This window comes from Ptiloglossa arizonensis, chromosome 1, assembly GCF_051014685.1.
Source record: "Ptiloglossa arizonensis isolate GNS036 chromosome 1, iyPtiAriz1_principal, whole genome shotgun sequence".
Classification (NCBI taxonomy): Eukaryota; Metazoa; Arthropoda; class Insecta; order Hymenoptera; family Colletidae; genus Ptiloglossa; species Ptiloglossa arizonensis.
This window is the reverse complement of record NC_135048.1, coordinates 33,237,512-33,256,605: the sequence shown is the minus strand read 5'-3', so window position 1 is coordinate 33,256,605 and position 19,094 is coordinate 33,237,512. Positions and strand designations below refer to the sequence as shown.

General features: G+C 37.2%; 2 protein-coding genes across 3 annotated transcripts in view; both read right to left on the bottom strand.

The window, feature by feature from the left end:
- Positions 1-6,777: 6,777 nt before the first annotated feature.
- Positions 6,778-9,314, bottom strand: LOC143149965 (uncharacterized). Its single transcript, XM_076317885.1, has 4 exons — positions 9,026-9,314; positions 8,776-8,913; positions 8,187-8,673; positions 6,778-7,334 (listed from the first exon to the last, which is right to left on the bottom strand). Exons 1-4 carry the CDS (start codon positions 9,166-9,168, stop codon positions 6,810-6,812), a joined length of 1,293 nt encoding a protein of 430 aa, XP_076174000.1. The 5' UTR covers positions 9,169-9,314; the 3' UTR covers positions 6,778-6,809.
- A 394-nt stretch (positions 9,315-9,708) lies between these two features.
- Positions 9,709-19,094, bottom strand: part of LOC143148887 (uncharacterized) — a 43,832-nt gene continuing 34,446 nt past the window's right edge. For both annotated transcript variants that reach the window (XM_076315682.1, XM_076315691.1), the window contains exons 9-12: positions 17,679-17,842; positions 14,972-15,175; positions 14,510-14,677; positions 9,709-12,577 (exon numbers count right to left, since the gene is read on the bottom strand). In XM_076315682.1, the coding sequence (XP_076171797.1) occupies positions 12,225-12,577; positions 14,510-14,677; positions 14,972-15,175; positions 17,679-17,842 (889 nt within the window). In that variant the 3' untranslated portion in view covers positions 9,709-12,224. The remainder of the gene's footprint in view (positions 12,578-14,509; positions 14,678-14,971; positions 15,176-17,678; positions 17,843-19,094) is intronic.

Sequence of the window (19,094 nt, the reverse complement as noted above, 5' to 3'; positions counted from 1 at the left end):
GCGTCCAATGGTGGGTCGATTTCTTCACAAACAGCCGAAGAGACGCAAACAAGGAGCAGAAGGCAGCGACAGACTAAATTCGTTCGTATTCTATCTGAAATATCCGAATTGTTCTTATCTTAGAATCATTCGGTGTGTTCTACGTTCGGTATTGGATTGATTGGTAAGTTATTTCGTTTTTTTTTCTTTTTTTTGGTGGAGATGAAACACGATTTTTCTAGAGTGTATAAATATTTTATTAAATCGTATATTCTCCATTTTGGAGAACGAAATTACTTTCCGAACAACCGAATATATACGTTTTTTAACATCAGAACTACCAAAGAGGTGAATTGTACTTGTTCGAAAGTTCTTTTTAAAATTAGTCGATTGTTGACAATGTCTTTGCCTACAATGTTCGTCAACAATTTTCAAAATAGACAAGTGATCGTATTTGTGGATTAATTTACACTTTCCTCGTCTAATTTCGAAGATATGTATGTGATCTGATTAATTGAAATAGTAATACGTTCACCATCGGTAGTTCTAGAGTCAAGATTCGATATTTATAATTTTTGTACGGTAGAGAGTTTAGATTCAAATTTGGATGTGTTAAATTGTTGCAAAATTTCTGTTCGCTGGATGTTTGAAGACAACTCGCGATTGAATCGTGCATTTCTTTGTTACAATTCCCCAGTTGTGTGCAAATTGGGCTGTAATTCTTTTATAAAAACACTGACGTTCACGTGAACGACACAGTGGACAGAATTTGTGCAGGAAATAAAAATATTTCTTTGTAACCGATCCACGTAATTTTGTTATGAATTTTCTCCCATAAGAGTAAAGAGTTCGAGTAAATCTACTAGAGAGTCTAATGATGTAAAAATATTTCTTTATAATCGATTTACGGAATTTTTTTACAAATTTTCTTCCATAAGAGTAAAGAGTCCGAGTAAATTTACTAGATAGTCTAATGGTGTAAAAATAATTCTTTGTATCTATCTATGCAATTTTTGTCAAAAGTTTCTCCTATAATAAGAGTAAAGAAACCGAGTAAATCTACGAGCGAATTTGATGTAAAAATATTTCTTTGTACCTATCCAAGCAATTTTTTACAAAATTTAGTCCGCGTAAATCTACTAGAGAGTCTAATGGTGTGAAAATATTTTTTTATACAAATCCACATAATTTTTTACAAAAATTTCTCCTATAATACGAGTAAAGAAACCGAGTAAATCTAATGTAAAAATATTTCTTTGTACTTATCCACGCAATTTTTTTACAAATTTTCTCCCATAAGTCCAAGTAAATATACTAGAGAGTCTAATGGTGTAAAAATATTGTTGTATACCAATCCACATAATTTTTTACCAAAATTTCTCCCATAATAAGAGCAAAGATCCAAATAAATTTACTAGAGAGTCTAATGGTGTAAAAATATTGTTGTATACCAATCCACGCAATTTTTTACAAAATTTTCTCCAACAATAAGAGCAAAGAGTCCAAATAAATCTACTAGAGAGTCTAATATTTTAGAGGGTAAAAATATTTTTACATACCAATCCATGCAATTTTTTACAAAATTTTCTCCTATAATTAGAGTAAAGAGTCTAAGTAAATCTTAATTATAAAAATATTTTTATATACCAATCCACATAATATTTTACCAAAATTTCTCCCATAATAAGAATAAAGCGTTGTAGTAAATCTACAAAAAGTTCGATTGAGATTTGACGATCTTTTACGAGATTTGACGATATTTGTGACACTTGAGAAAGCATCGAACAATATCTACCCATAATTTGTTTTCCTCTAGGATCGCGGCAAACACGTCAAGGGAGCTTCGTGATTGGTCTCGTTGATACGCGTCTTATTCCTTTCATTCGTGAACACGCGACTCGTTGCACTTCTCGTTCATGTCACACGAATTCGTGAAGACAACGACGATTCACGTTACAACTGTGCCGTTCATTCCTCGAGGTGTTCGTCGATAAGTGTACGCCCGGTATCGAAGCACACATGCGTATAGAATCGTTACAGCGAAGAACTCCGAGTGTGACTTGGGAACGATTCGAGGTATCGATGACGATGACCGTCAGTGATAAAACCCGAGGAGCGACTGAACGATTCGTGGGTCCAGTTCAAACATACTGTTCGGTTCACGCGTACCGGTAACTGTATCAGCAGAAACGTTAAGCAAATCCAACGTAGGACGCTAAAAGCCCTAATTGTTACAGATCTTACGTATCGTCTTGTCGTCTAGAAACACTTCGGACAGGAATTCGCTTATAGGCGAGGAATTGTCCTCGTTCTATCGGCGATGGTCACCTTTCATCCTCGTATTTCCAGGTAGACGCCACGCTCTGGCTCTTCTTTCCTTCGGAACGTTAAATTATCGAACCGTGAACTATTGTAGACTCGATTCAACCGTGTCGGTGATTAGGAAAAATTTCAAGAACGAACGGAAATTTAGATTTCATTTTCCGTTGCATCGGGTCCATGTAACGTAACTCTGATGACACTCTCTTGGGTTGTTCTACGGTCAAACCTCGTTCAATTTAATTGTTTTGTTAAATCGATCTGTTTTATCGTGCCTCGTTTGTGACTGATGTCTGAAAAATTGTTCTCTGGATCGTGGAAAAATTACAGCTCGAAGATTGTAATTTGATGTCAACGTTGTACTAATTTTTTTTTATTTTCTATTTTGTTTAAACGAATTTTTAGAATATGTTACCACAAACAAGGAAAAATTAAAGCATGAGAATTCTAATTTTCTATCAACGTTGTATTAATTTTTTTATATTTTCTACTTCGTTCGAACGAATCTCTAGAAGATGTTACCGTGAAAAAAAAAATTAGATCCCAAAGATTCTAATTTTCTAACAGTACAATTCTGCTGTATTACTTTTTTAAATATTCTACTTCGTTCGAACAAGTTTCTAGAAAACGTTACCACGAATAAGGACAAATTAAAGCTCGAGAATTTTTATTTTCTATCAACGTTGTATTAATTTTTTTAATTTTTTATTTCGTTCGAACAAGTTTCTAGACAATATTACCATGAAAAAAAAAAATTAAAGCTCAAAGATTCTATTTTTCTAACAATACAATTCTACTGTATTAATTTTTTAAATTTTCCACTTTGTTCGAATAGGTTTCTAGAAAATGTTACCACGAACAATGAAAAATTAAACCCCAAAGATTTTAATTTTCTAACAATACGATTCTAATGTATTAATTTTAAAAATTTTCTACTTCGTTCGAACAAGTTTCTAAAAAACATTACCACGAACAATGAAAACTTAAAGCCCAAAGATTTTAATTTTCTAACAATACGATTCTATTGTATTAATTTCTAAAATTTTCTACTTCGTTCGAACAAGTTTCTAAAAAACGTCACCACGAACAAGAAAAAATTAAAGCTCGAAGATTACAACGAATGTTCTATCAACGTCGATTTAATTTCGTAAATCGTCCGTATTCGTTATTATCAATTATCAGTCATTGATCGCGGACGATTTCTTTGGCAAATCGAACACCGAGGCGCCAAGAGGTTACCATTTCTCTATGGTAAAATTCCACTTGTCTCTCGTCGCGTATCGTTGACTTATGAACCTTCTAGAAGAGTAAACAAAGCGTCGGTTTTTGTTATTGTCTCCGTTTTAACCAATTTGAGCGTTTAGACGCGTCGAGCCGCGAATGTGCGACCTATGGAAAGTTTTCGCCGCTCGATGGAATTTTTAATGCTCCACGGTCAGCCCCACGTACGATATCTAGGCGATGGAAACATGAACCTCGGGTCAGCTAGGCGATGTACATCCTCCTATGGTATTAGGCCACGCGATTAGCAAGTTCTTGAGCAAGTCCCGTTGAAACAATACTCTAAACCGGCGATAATTGCGACAAATGCTTGGATGCAAGTTCAGTTAGAAAACGGGCGTGGTGGGTAGCTTCGTTGCTCGAATTGCGCAGCCCTGAAACAGTTCGAGATCGATCCAACGATCGATCTAGCCTGATTTCGATGCAATCACTTAAAAGTTGGCTGAGAACTTGGCTCGGTTGAAACTCTAGAATCTAGATTAATCTCCAACGGTGTTCGTTTTTAAATAATAATTCAAATTATACTTTCAGAGTGTTGTTCATGTATTTTTTCTCTATTCGTTCTTAATAATTTTAATATTTTCTCTGCGGAGTAGAAGGACGTAACAATTTAATCTGGATCAATCTCCAACAGTATTCGTTTTTAAATAATAATTCAAATTATACTTTCAGAGTGTTGTTCAGGTATTTTTTCCCTACTCGTTCTTAATAATTTTAATATTTTCTCTGCGGAGTAGAAGGACGTAATAATCTAATCTGGATCAATCTCCAACAGTATTCGTTTTTAAATAATAATTCAAATTATATTTTCAGAGTGTTGGCTAGGAGGTATTGAATAAAATGGAGGGCTTAAAGTTTCATAAATCAAAAATATAATTAATTTTTTGTCTACGGAGTAGAAGGACGTAATAATTTAATCTGGATCAATGTTCAATTTAGTCTTTCAGGAAATTGTCCAGGAGGTGTCGAATAAAACGGGGCGCTTAAAGTTCCATAAATAAAAAATGTAATTTATTTTTTCTAACGCGCCAATTTTTTCTCTACTCGTTCTTAATAATTTTAATATTTTCTCTGCGGAGTAGAAGGACGTTATAATTTAATCTGGATCAATCTGCAACAGTACTCGTTTTTAAATAATAATTCAAATTATATTTTCAGAGTGTTGTCTAGGAGGTATTGAATAAAATGGGGCGTTTAAAGTTCCATAAATAAAAAACGTAATTTATTTTTTCTAATGCGCCAGTTGTTTCCCACTCGTAAATAATTTTAACATTTTACATTTTTTCTACAGAGTAGAACTTAATATTATATTTTCTGCCCGGTAAATGGTCCTTGACGATCACTCAAAATCGTAAACATAAAAAGTAAGTTTACCCAATCCTGTATCCAAGTCACTCGCACTCACTCCGTTAAATTAGGCGAGCAGATTAATTACACAATTTAAACCAATACCAATACACACTATATACAACTATAACTTTTAAAATTATACCCATATTGATTGTTATCGCCAAAGCTTTTGCTTGTAATACCCTTGAAGGTATTGATTGTAAAATACTCCAACTAATGAAAAAAAAAGCCACTGACGAGTCTCTATCAATCAATCAGCTCGTAAAAGATACGTCACGGAAACGTTTGACCCGTGAAATAAATCCTAATGGTTTCTAAAACAGTAAGAAAGTGTACACAAATAATATATAAAACTCTAGCGTGAGACACGAGACAATTAATCGCAAGATTGTTCCGAATTGTATAGAAATTGTCTAAAAGAATGATCGAAAGCTCCGTTGGGACGATTCCTCGCTGTTTCTCTCACCTTTTGCATTTCATAGAACACCATGTCGGATTGGCGACGCGGATCGCAAATGGCGTCGTCTCCTTTTCTTCGTTGGAAGGTTATCACGGCTCGCGGGGACCTTTTATGCATTAAATGCATTATGCATACGCGTTCGCGCGAAAGTGTAATATGAAACGATATTACGTATTCTTCGTGCGCGGCGAAATCGTGGAATCATACGTGGAAAGAAACTCGGGTGCATGGGGCCCGGCCGAGGTAGCGTAATTGGTCAATCGGAATGCGAGACCATCAGAATTCTCGCGTCGTTTCCTGTAATTCTTTCGATTCTGCCGATACTGACAAATTCCACCTCGTTATCCGTCCAAAAACTTGCACCGTGACTCCTGCCGCGACGGTAAGAAGCGGCTATAACCGAATACGCCCGTTTCTCGGGAATTTACGAACGCGACAATGTTGATGCACGGTTCCCGAGTTCCTAAGGATTCGCATGATCCGATGAAAGATATCGCTCCGGGGACTTTTATCGAGTCTACGAATCGTGTGTTCTTGAAATTGTACGAAATCGCGAGTATTCGAGTCGAGCTTCGAATCTTGAATACCGTTCGAAAAAGAGCTCGTTTTATCGTGTTTGGCAAGGTTTTCGAAGGTATTATATTTCTAACGTTGCAAGAATTTTCGAATACTCGAGTCGAGCTTAGAATCTTGAATACCGTTTGAAAACGAGCTCATTTTATTGTGTGCACTAAAGTTTTCGATGGTATATTTAACGTTGGAAGAATTCGCGAATATTCGAGTTGAGCTTAGAATCTTGAATACCGTTTGAAAATGAGCTCATTTTATCGTGTTCACTAAAGTTTTCGAAGGTATATTTAGCATTGCAAGAATTCGCGAATACTTGAGTCGAGCTTAGAATTTTGAATACCGTTAGAAAATGAGCTCATTTTATCGTGTTCACTAATGTTTTCGAAAGAATTCTTAATATTGCAAGAATTCGCGAATACCCGACTCGAGCTTAGAATATTGAATACCGTTTAAAAACGAGCTCATTTTATCGTTCGACCAGATTAATTGAAACATTTCACGAAACTATATCGTAACTGTGTTCACCAAGGTTGTCAAAGGTCGAGCAATCTCACGTTTGAAGAAGGACTGTTTATTGATCGTACATGCTTTAAATAAATAATACATCGATAGTATATTTACAAACTCTTAACTTTAATATTTACACATACAGAGTACATGCTCCTCGAAGTATTTCTAAAACTTACACACAATAATATCTTAAAGGACTCGCGATAATAAATGTACGAAAATTTCCTTTGGAAATTCAAAAGAAAGATGAGAATTATGCGATTGTTAAAGAAAAGTGAAACAAAGCAGCGTGGGAATGTTCATTTCGATGTACTCTTCGACGTTTAAACGACAGAGTGTTCTAAGAAACCGCTCCAAACTTCTCCGCGAAGTTCTCGATTCCCTCCAGTACCTTCCCCGTGAGATCCCACCAACCAGGGTCCGTGTACGTCCTGGAGTGTCCGATAGCTTCCGCCAGGTGACTAGGGAACGCGATCTTGTGTCTGGCTATGCTCTTCAGTACAAGAGCCGCGATGTAGATGATGAAGTAGATGCTGAAGTACAGAGGAACGTACCAGAGCTTCTTCCCTATGTAGTAATAAGAGTACGGCCTCTTGTCGAGTCGTTGATCGTTCATTTCCGGCTGTTCCGTATGATCGTGATCGTGATCGTGGTACTCCGGTATGTGATCGTAGATCACCTCGTGGTGGAAATCGTGATCGTGGCCGTAGTCGTCGTCGTATGGAGGATGGTCCAAGGGTGCCGTGAACTCGATCGGTTTCGGTGCTGCATCGCTGCCGTAAGACGAATCGGCTGGAAAATTAGGGTAGTCGGAATCGTGATCGTGGGAGGTGTACTGAGAATCCGGCTTGTAAGTGTCTGGAGGCTGAAAAAAATATCATAATGGCGAGTTCCGGTCGTTCGATCTTGATAATGGCGGTCTTTGAAAATTTCGTAGACGATAGATATCTCGACGAATAGTCCTGAATTTTTTATTTAATTAAATTGAATAAATAAGTAAATGGAAAATTTTCTGTGTAATTTAATTGAATAAATAAATAGATAATTTTCTATGTAATTTAATTGAATAAATAAATAGAAAATTTTCTATGTAATTTAATTGAATAAATAAGTAAATAGAAAATTTTCTATTTGATGAAATAAATAAATAAATAGAACATTTTCTATTTAATTAAATAAATAAATAAATAGAACATTTTCTATTTAATTCAATTAAATAGAAAATTAAATAAAATATTCTATTTTCTGACTTTAATTCATAGCTGTCTTTGGTGAGCTGGTGTGTTCTAAGCTAAGAGTGCTAAGAATTAGCTGAGACTGTTCAGTAGAAGAGATTACATTAAATACTTTTGAAAATTAAAATCGATGGATAATAGATATTATCTCGCTCGTCATAAAGGAATCGAAGCGTTAGTTTGGCTTGAAACAACAAACTTGAAACTACCGTTCAAAAAATTTAGTATTGTACAAAAATAGATATAGTCGAAGAATAACGAATAAGCTTGGTTATTATTTAAGTAGAATACGATCTGACTAGGCCGAGTAAAATTGTATTTAATAAATACTAAAAGTTACATCGAGAAAGACAATCCAAGATATATTATCACCGAATAATATATCTTACCGATTTATTATCGAATAAATCCTTTTCTATTTTGTACAAAGTAATCACTTTTGTGTAAATATTTCCAAACGAAGAAACAAATGTTTGCGTTACCTTGTCGCTTATATCGAAGTCCGGGTAATCGTTCATCGACAGAGGCTTGGAAATCGGTTTATCCCCGAGGTAGTCCGGCGATTTAGGCTTATCGTTTAGGTACTCCGATGCCTTTGGTTTGTCGTTGAAATAGTCCGGTGGTTTATAGTCGTAACTGCCTGAGAACGTTGGCTTGGAGAAGTCGAAGTTGCTCGAAGATGGCGGACCACTTGGCGGACCATTAGACGGACCACTCGGTGGACCACTCGGAGGACCACTTGGTGGACCACTTGGTGGACCACTTGGTGGACTATTCGACGGACCACCTGGTGAACCATTTGGTGGACCACTCGGTGGACCACTTGGACGAACAGGTCTCAAGGATTGTTTCGCATCGTTGGGTGGGTCTTTATTCTTGAAAGAGCTAATAGGTGCTGGATGATATCTGTCTTGAATCTGCTTCTTCGCGTTCATCTTTGCGATCATCTCGTGATCCAAAGTCGAATACCTAGAAATTTTTAGTACACGACGATGAGTACAATTCAGAAATAATCGAACAGAAGTTAAAATTCAACGAACGATTAAATATTCTTGATATTGTTTACCGTACCTGATAGGTGAATAATTGACAACTTCGCCATTCTGCAATCTCGGGATTTTCGGTGGGATGTAGACAGGTGAAACCGTGATGGCGATGTTTTTTATACCTCTGCCTTCGTTTTGCGTATCGTTGTCGTCGGAGACCGTTCTGCGCAGAAACAATTGAACATTACTCGATGTAAAAAATAAAACACTCGACTACAGATACTCCTCTTTCGAATTCGATCATTTTCATCCCCTTTTATAACGAACTCTCTAACCTGGGGATCCACGAAGTTTGCTCGTTTCCGGTATTCTTCTCTTCTTGACCGTTTCGCGACACTTTCGCGTACGACATCACTTCCGGTACAATCGAGGCGGCTGACAGATCCGCTAGAAGAAGCGAAATCAATATACGCATCATCTTCTCTGCCGTCCAAAGATGAATGATCGAGGAACAGGACTCGTGGCTTCTATATAGACTCGTAACTGTATCTTCCGAGCGAGTAGCTGTAAATCAATTGTCCGGCTCCAATTTTTCAGCAGCATTCTGTTTAATTCTTCCATCGATTTTCGTTCACTCCATATAAGAATATTGTAACAATTAATAAGAAACGATTCCAACGCCACGATTCGTTCGTAGTTTTCTCTCTTCTCGATTTATTTCTAGAATAAAGTGATTCGCGAAGCGACAAAACATTTTCCACGAGAACGAACTCGCTAATGGCTTCGAACGAGGGTTGACAAAATCGTTCTAATTTGTTTCACAAACTGTACCACACCGTTACGAGAATTCTTGCGTACGAAATGTGACGAGGAAGGAAACAAACTATCGTTAAACCGTCCTTGACCGGAAAATCCTTGATCCAGATAACCGCGTTGTTAACGAAGAGTTTTTTTTTTTTCGTTACGTTGATCACGACAGATAGCTACCGGTGGAGATAACGTAGGCAATGAGGAAACGTTTTCAATTATTTTTGTAGTTCCTTTTATTAATCCATCGAAATTATGCGAATGGTGGACAATCGATAATTATCCTTTCTTTTTTTGTTTTTTTTTTTTTTGTTTTTTTTTACGATTGTACATTGTGTGGGACTCGCAATTACGCGCTATTTCCTGCATAATTATATCACATTGTTCGTTCGCAGAACCGTCGTTAGCTTTTTATCGTTTAACAACTTCGAGCGGTGCGCTTGTAATTGTCCCGTAGTCGTATATATTTTTTATAATACCTATATAGTGTCTCAAGATCAGGGTCGTTTAACGTAACGGTCGAATTACCGATTTTATGACATAATGATAGGGGGGGAATGGTTTTTTTTCCCATTTTCCACGTAATATCCAATCGAATGAAAATTACATTCTTGATACTTTTTGTTCGGTTACCGTAAAACGAACGAATTCGACGATACATGACATAATAATGTTCGAGGTTCCACGATATCGGTAAGGGAACTTATAATCAGCGTCATTGTACTGGAAATGATAGGTGAGGTTTCAAAGTTAAATAGCAGTTGATTTTCGTGCAATAAGATCGTGATGTCGGTATTAATATAAAACGCCGCACGGGTGATTTCAATGCGTGGTAAGAGTATCGTCTACGGGCTCAAAGTGTTAATATAAACTTTTAAATAACGGTAACGTTACAGACTTGCGACGATTACGTCGATTGATACGTAACGTGTACAATTATCCTATTTTACGGAGAGAAACAAAAAAAAAATATATATATATATGTATATGTATAGCGTTCTCGCAACAATAACAAATACACTCGTTTCATGCCTTTCAATGCATTTATATTAACACTTACGTTTATTAAAATTATTTAAAATTCTATTCAATCTGTGATACTTCATTAAACGTAGAAACTATGTTATCTTTATTTTATATTACTCTATGGAAAAAAAAAACGTGTACAAAATAGAGATTCAACGTTACCCTATGAATTAAAAATAAACTATTACATTTACATTCGTAATCGTTATGTCTCTACATTGTTTCGATACTAACAAAAAAAAAAAAAAAAACAGAATATGCGGTACAAGTAACTCGATATTTAACATTGTGAAGTACATGCACGATGTTGGTTAAAGTGTCCCGAACGATTATCCGGGCGAGGTCGACCTTCGAATGGCGGATTAAATAAATTTCAGAGCATCGTGTATAATTATTTCCATTAAAGGTATGCTGCTTGTGCTATTCTTATAATTGTTTGATTATCGTGTATAATTATCGTACATATCGAGGTCGTGGATTATTCGAACGATTCCGATTTCATCCAACTTGAACAAACCATCCATCAAAAATGTCTTTCCACGTTCACCGATCTGTTACTACAAACGCCAAATCGTTTCAAAAAATCTAATTTATCGCCCCTCGTCGAGAATTCCAATCACGATTCACATGTTTGCGCAAACTCGAATCGAATACCTGAAACTTAACATCGATGTCTCTCGACGGTGAACGATCGGTTATTCAGAACAAAATTAAAGAAACAATCCCTCTGTGTCGTTCCAACAACCACGAGCAGTATCGTTAATTACACACGAGTATACAAAGTTTGTACAAACACGAGACTCGAGCGATAGATATCCGCTGCGTTTTCTATTCCTCTATCGTTGCGTTCGGTTTGGTTTGACGGAGAACAACGGTTCGTTATCGAGGAGAAATAAAAAGAAAAAAGAGGAAAAAGAAAACGAAAGAGCATTGAGATCTCTGGAGGAACTTGTTCGTTCACGAGGCTCTCGACCGTGACGTCACATCGATTATGGTCGTCGTTGTAACTCGTGCCTCGAGTTGTTTCATCCAACTTGAACAAACCATCCATCAAAAATGTCTCTCCACGTTCACCGATCTGTTACTACAAACGCCAAATCGTTTCAAAAAATCTAATTTATCGCCCCTCGTCGAGAATTCCAATTACGATTCACATGTTTGCGCAAACTCGAATCGAATACCTGAAACTTAACATCGATGTCTCTCGACGGTGAACAATCGGTTATTCAGAACAAAATTAAAGAAACAATCCCTCTGTGTCGTTCCAACAACCACGAGCAGTATCGTTAATTACACACGAGTATACAGAGTTTGTACAAACACGAGACTCGAGCGATAGATATCCGCTGCGTTTTCTATTCCTCTATCGTTACGTTCGGTTTCGTTTGACGGAGAACAACGGTTCGTTATCGAGGTGAAATAAAAAGAAAAAAAAGAGAAAAAAGAAAACGAAAGAGCATTGAGATCTCTGGAGGAACTTGTTCGTTCACGAGGCTCTCGACCATGACGTCACATCGATTATGGTCGTCGTTGTAACTCGTGCCTCGTATATATATTTCGGCTCCTCTTTCGTTTGATCGGATTCAATCGGTTTGCGTCCACTTCAGCCTCTTCGAACTTCATCCTGCTGTGATCCTCCTCCGTCTCGATTTAATCAAGTTTGTTCGCGTTGTTGTCGATCATCCCCGTGTTGTTCGCGCGTTATTTCTCCTCCTCCCTGGACAACTTCTCCTGATCCCTCGTGAATGCTTGATTGTCCACACCAGCCACGTTTTTCGACTCCTTCTCCTTCTCTTCGTTGCGTTGTTGTTGCTTCTCCTCCATACCTATCTCGATGGTACCGTTCTCCAGACCGTTTTGATTCGCCATTTTCTTCGGTTTCTTCTTCACGATGTCGTTACCCTCGACCTGCGGCCGTTTCTTCAGATATGCCACGTTGAATATGTAGTACATCATGCCGGTGATAAGGGTTATCACCGCGAATATACGATAGGTCGGTCGAGTACCGAACGCCTTCATCAGGTAACCACCGATCAAGCTTCCGGATCCCTTGCCTGGAAACGTTTTTGTTGTAAAGTTCAGATTATAATATCTAGTTTATTATAATATGCAGGGATCTCGCGTATCTAGTAGTATAGTTATTGTATATATAAGAATGTAAAGTTCGAACAAATGCGTGTAGTTCGAGACAGTTCTTAAAACTGACATCAACATTTGGCACCCTTAAGATCATTGTTGCATTCACTCCAACAGTTTTAATTCTCTTATCGATCGATTCGAGTATTATCGCGGAAGTACGCAGTGAACTGTTAGGAAAAGTTACGAAATTGTTACGAAACTGTTATGAAAAAGTGTCAAATAAACGTATAGTACGGTGACCCAGTTACTAGTTTACTTAGTCCCAGAAGTACCTGTCCCAACTGAGAAAATTCAACAAATTTGGGAAAAAGTAACTTTGTTTTTTTACATAGTCTTCTTTTAGATCGATTTTTTTTATATTTAGATATTTGGCGGCGCTAAATTAAAGTATGTGAGGAAGGAGCGAACGGAAATATAAGGAAGTGGGGATAAGCGTTTCATCCCGGGCCTGCTAGTGGACTCGTCAGTAAGGCATCCTAGCAGGCCCTGCCTTATACGCCGGGACATTGGAAGATCGGTAAGAGGTCGTATATATAGCGATCGGAGCAGGTACGGGAACTTGCGGGAAACGGTTGGTGGTGAGTTTCCCTCTGGTGGCAAGCGTGGGTAGTGCCGCCACATAACCCCCTTGCCAGTGGTAAACGATACTTTGAAGTTCCGTCCTGATGTCCCAGTGGCGTAGGTATTTGTTCCGTAGTTCGGTTTGTCACAACAGGCACAGGAGGAGGTTGTCCAGAGCAGTGGAAGAGAAGAATGCTTCTTTTTCGTAGTAAGGCCCAGCTGCTGTCGATTGCGGAATACGCGTGGCGAGCATCGTTTGCTCAAGCCGCGTTTTCGCTTGTTGTCCGACGTTGATGCGTGCGCGTACCAGTATTTATGAAACGCATCGGTGTGGTCGGTGAATAATGTCGACAAGCTGCCTGCTGTCCTCCTGGGGTTGATCCTGATGGTTAGCCGGGAGTATAGCGTTCGTGTCGTCGCTGGCAGGTCGAGGAGTCAACCCTCGGAGAGGGGGATTTACGAAAAATCGGCCTTTACGTTGCGTTCCTTCCATCGTCTTGTGCTGCACCTGTACTGCTGCTGTGCTGCTGTCCAGAAGGTTGCGTTGGTTCTTAGACGGGGTCACCACTTTGGCGGCGCTAAATTAAAGTATGTGAGGAAGGAGCGAACGGAAATATAAGGAAGTGGGGATGATAAGCGTTTCATCCCGGGCCTGCTAGTGGACTCGTCAGTAAGGCATCCTAGCAGGCCCTGCCTTATACGCCGGGACATTGGAAGATCGGTAAGAGGTCGTATATATAGCGATCGGAGCAGGTACGGGAACTTGCGGGAAACGGTTGGTGGTGAGTTTCCCTCTGGTGGCAAGCGTGGGTAGTGCCGCCACAGATATTTAGATCATTTTTCTCAATGATGAAAATTTTAATAATTGTAGAAATGGTCAAAGTTTGAAGAAAAATCATTTTTATCGATAAAAAAAAAGAACGACTTTAAACGTTTGTCAAAAATTAAATAATTAAATAATTAACAAACTAGTACGCTACGTTGTAGAATATTCTATGCAGAATATTTCTACGAAACTTGAAGTAAATCAAACGTGTAAAAATTTCGTGTCGGTCAGGTTGAAAAATATAGTTTTCAGAAAAACTAGCTTGAGCATAAAAGTAGCTTATTTATAGTTGCAATTTCGTTAAATGTTTGATTTTCGAAATATCTTTTCGATACAAGATTCTACACACTTTAAACTCTAAGAAAATAAGGAAAGAAGAATTGAATTTTTTCGACTCGTCAGGGTAGTGTTCCTCTTAAGTATAGCTTATGTGTAAAGTATTACTCGATTGATCACTAACCAACTCCGTAATAAACTCCGCTCAATAGTCCTTGTATCGAGCTGTCCGTGGTGGTGGTTGATAATTTAGCTGCATAAGTAACAGCTGCGGTAAAACTAAGGGACAAAGTGACGGATTCCAGCGCCTCGAAGATGAGAGTGTGCCACGGGTTGTATATCAACGAGTAACCTGCGGACAAATATGAATATAAAAATACTACCGATGGTATTCGAGACATTTTTCAATATCGGTGGCAATTTACCTCCTACTCGTTGCAAACATTTTAATCACGACGAAAAGGAACCGCGCCGATCGTTTCTTCAACACCGAAAAGATTAGTTTCGTTCGAACGAGGTACGAGAATTATAAACGGTCGATAAATTTTCATCGTGTCGGAAAAAACGATGCTCGAAAAAAGTACAAAGTCGTCGAAGTTACTGTAACGTTGCTGGGGAACGCGGATGAATTAAAATGGATGCTCACCACAGAGTCTTATGGCGTAAAAAACGAAGCCTATGAAAAGTACATTGGCATGGCCGATCTTTGATATGATTGGACCGGATAGAACCAGTAATGGTATACCGGCTATACCGCCTACGGTTATGGTGATACCCATGAGTGATCTTGATCCTCCTAAATCTTGTATCAACCAAAAGAGGAACGATTCGATGTAGCCCCAAGCAGTTCCTGTAAGGAAAAAAATTTGATTCTTTGAAACTTGTACAAGGTACTCGTTGAAAAACACATCTGACGATTGTTACAGAATATTGGTCACTTGTTAAAATTTTCTTAATCAAATGGAAGATTCTCTTAACACTATAAAAAGATTATCGTTCTTCTTTGAATCGTTTCGAACGGTCCGAGGAAGAGAATTATTATTCGATGGACAAAATTCCGGATTTGCAATATTCTCGTCAAACTTTTGCAACGTGACGTATTCGAAGTTTCTACGTTTCAATTTCTTTAGTTTAATTTTTATTTATTGCACGTTTCGAAGCTTGGAGCTTAAGAGAAAGAGGTGGGTTTAACCACTCGTTGAAAAATACATCTGACGATTATTACAGCACATTGGTCACTTGTTAAAATTTTCTTATACGAGTGGAAGATTCTCTTAACACTAAAAAAGATTATCGTTCTTCTTTGAATTTTTTGAATTGAACTTTTTGAATTTCTTCGTTGAACTTTTGCAACGTGACGTATTCGAAGTTTCTACGTTTCAATCTTTTTGGTTTAATTTTCATTGAATCATTAACCAACCGAAAGACGTGTTGGTTAAACGTTCACGTGATGATGCAGCATCGATGCGGAATGTCAATGTCACTGCAATTTCGTTATTTGACCGGTGTGCCAAAGATTAGCGGAAACGAGCAATAACGAAGGTTGCGCAACTTATTTCAGCGTTTATTTTCGCATCCTCGTCGCGACGACCGAGGAGAATTTTGGAAATCTACGACGAATCGTTCGATATCGAAGTGTTCTTCTGTTATACTCTCGTGGTTACTTTGGGCAAAGGATAACTATACATACATTCGGTATAATTAGCTGTACACTGGCTATACATACATTCGGTATAACTAAGTACACACTAGCTATAATAAATTGCTCAATAAGTTTCGTCGTTCGATGTGAAACGGAGCTATTAAGTTCATTGTTTTATTTTTCAAAAGATGATACCACTATTTGATGAACATGTGTAAAATTTCATAGTTGTTCAAAATTGAAGTGTCATAGTATTTTTTTTACAATGGAAAAAACGACAAAACTTACTGAACAACCTAGTACATACATTCGGTATAATTAGTTATACACTGGCTATACATACATTCGGTATAACTAACTACACACTAGCTATAATAAATTGCTCGATAAGTTTTGTCATTTGATAAGAAATGGAGTTATTAAGTTCATCGTTTTATTTTTCCAAAAATGGTACTATTATTTCACCTAGATTTGTTGACTCGTTCGTATATTTACAATTGTTCAAAGTTGAAGTGTCCTACTATTTTTTACAATAGAAAAAACGACAAAACTTATTAAACAACCTAGTACATACATTCGGTATAACTAACTACACAATGGCTATAATAAGTTGCTCGATAAATGTTGTCGTTCGATAAAATACAAAACCATTAGATTCGTCGTTCTATTTTTCTAAAAATAGTACTAGTGTTCGATAAACATGTGTGAAGTTTCACGTAGATCTGTCGACTCGTTCGTATATTTACAATTCTTCAAAGTTGAAGTGTCGTAGTATTTTTTTACAATGGAAAAAACGACAAAACTTATTCAACAATATTATACATTCGGTATAATTATCTATACACTGACTACACATACACTCGGTATAACTAACTATACATTCTTTCCGCGAGGAAACGCTAGTTAGTACAAAAGGATTTTTATCGTTCACTTCCAACATCGTTTTTTCCAAGTTCTCTATCTCCAGGTGGTTAACAAAGAGATTATGTTCCCCTTGTGTGTTCAAAGGATACAATTGTTATCCATACACTGGCATTCGTTCCGCGAGTGAAACGAATTCCGTGCGGAAAGAACGCTACTTATTGCGGTACGAGAAGATTTTTATCGTTTCGTGTAACACAGCTTATTAGTGGCCGTCCAAGGGATTATGTTTCTTTCAGGTATCGAGTATGCGCAACGATAGAAAAAGATCACGCGAAAATCAATGGGAAAATTTCCAAGTTAGTGGCCAAAGACGAGAATTATTTATTTTTCAAAAGATGATACCATTGTTTGATGAACATATGTAAAATTTCACGTAGATTCGTCGACTTGTTCGTATATTTATAGTTGAATTACCAAAGAAAATAATAGTAGGAAAAGTGACATGCTTTGAGAAAATCGTGGCTAAATAATGTCTCGAATGTACTCGTGTGTTTTTAATTGTAAAAGACGAGAAGATTGGGGATGTACAGGTGTATATAGTTTGTTTTTTGTACGATTTTATTGGGTTGTTAGGAAAGACGTTTCCTTTTCCAAAATGGAGAATATATAATTTAATAAAATGTTTATACACTCTAAGAAAATTGAGTTTCATTTTCACTAAAAAAAAATGAAATGACTTTTCGAACAACCCAATAATTATAGAAGATATATTGGGAAGACACAGTGGGTCGGTAAAGACCCAAGGGGCACACTAGGGTCAAGAGACTCCAAAAGAGCGCGTTCTTACCAAGAATGAAACAGGCTATAAACAGAGCAACAACCTCGATGTTCCTCAAAACGGTGAAAACATCACGAACGACATCACTGGCCGGGGATTTGAATTCCAAATTGATAGCGAGCATCAATATCCCTGACATGAGCTTCAGCGCCGCGTACAGATAAAACGCAGGCCTGGAAAACATAGAATTCGTGAGATAATTATCACGATTACAAATCTGTTTAAATTTATCGACCAGTCGTCCAATCCGAAATAAAGAAACACCATTCTGGTGACACGTATCCGACAATCGTGATCGTGTTATTTATAATCGTAAAGAAGTTAGGTTGCTCGATAAATTTTGTCGTTCGATAAAATATAGAAGCATTAAATTCGTCGTTTTATTTTTCTAAAGATAGTACTACTGTTCGATAAACACGTGTGAAGTTTCGTGTAGATTTGTCGACTCGTTCGTATATTTATAGTTGTTCGAAGTTGAAGTGTCATAGTATTATTTTACAATGGAAAAAAAAACGACAAAATTTATTGAACAACTTAGTATAATTTTAAAAATTTGATTCGAATGTATCAAAAGCTTTGGATCATTGCCCGTTAGAGTTGAGCGGTAATTTTTCAAATTATCTTTTCAGTCGATCGGATGAAGAGGTCGTGATAACGTGGATAAGAATAATTCATCGGAAAATGATCACCGAGATCGATCGGTACTCTTGAATCGTATTTGCAATCTGTGATCGTTGATTTCTAATTTGCGATCGCGTTATCGATCGTTTAGCAATCGCGATCTCGCGATTAGAAGTTTGATCGGATTTCAACGAACTTGTCGACCGAGTGTGATTCTCAAGTGTAATTCTCAAGTGTGATTTTGATGCGTGGTTCTCGAGTGTAATTCTCAAGTGTGATTTTGATGTGTGATTCTCGAGTGTAATTCTTAAGTGTAATTTTGATGTGTGATGATCAAGTGTAATTCTCAAGTGTGATTCTGATATGTGATTCTCAAGTGTAATTCTCAAATGTGATTTTGATGTGTGATTCTCAAGTGTAATTCTCAAATGTGATTTTGATGTGTAATTCTCAAGTGTGACTTTGATGTATGATTCTCAAGTGTAATTCTCAAGTGTGATTTTGATGTATGATTCTCAAGTCTAATTCTCAAGTGTAATTTTCAAGTAATATTCTGATGTGTGATTCTCAAGTGTAATTTTCAAGTATGATTCTGATATGTGATTCTCAAGTATAATTCTCAAATGTGATTTTGATGTGTGATTCTCAAGTGTAATTCTCAAATGTGATTTTGATTCTCAAGTGTGATTCTCAAGTGTGATTCTCAAGTGTAATTCTAATGTGTGATTCTCGAGTGTAATTCTCAAGTGTGATTTTGATGTGTGATTCTCAAGTCTAATTCTCAAGTGTAATTTTCAAGTAATA

What these genes read in the sequence shown, in the direction of transcription:
- LOC143149965 (XM_076317885.1), bottom strand. Translation starts at nt 9,168, where the DNA reads ATGATGCGTATATTGATTTCGCTTCTTCTAGCGGATCTGTCAGCCGCC. An exon ending in CAAACTTCGTGGATCCCCAG is followed by an intron (nt 8,914 to 9,025) that starts GTTAGAGAGTTC and finishes GTTTCTGCGCAG; the next exon opens with AACGGTCTCCGACGACAACG. An exon ending in ACTTCGATATAAGCGACAAG is followed by an intron (nt 7,335 to 8,186) that starts GTAACGCAAACA and finishes TATTTTTTTCAG; the next exon opens with CCTCCAGACACTTACAAGCC.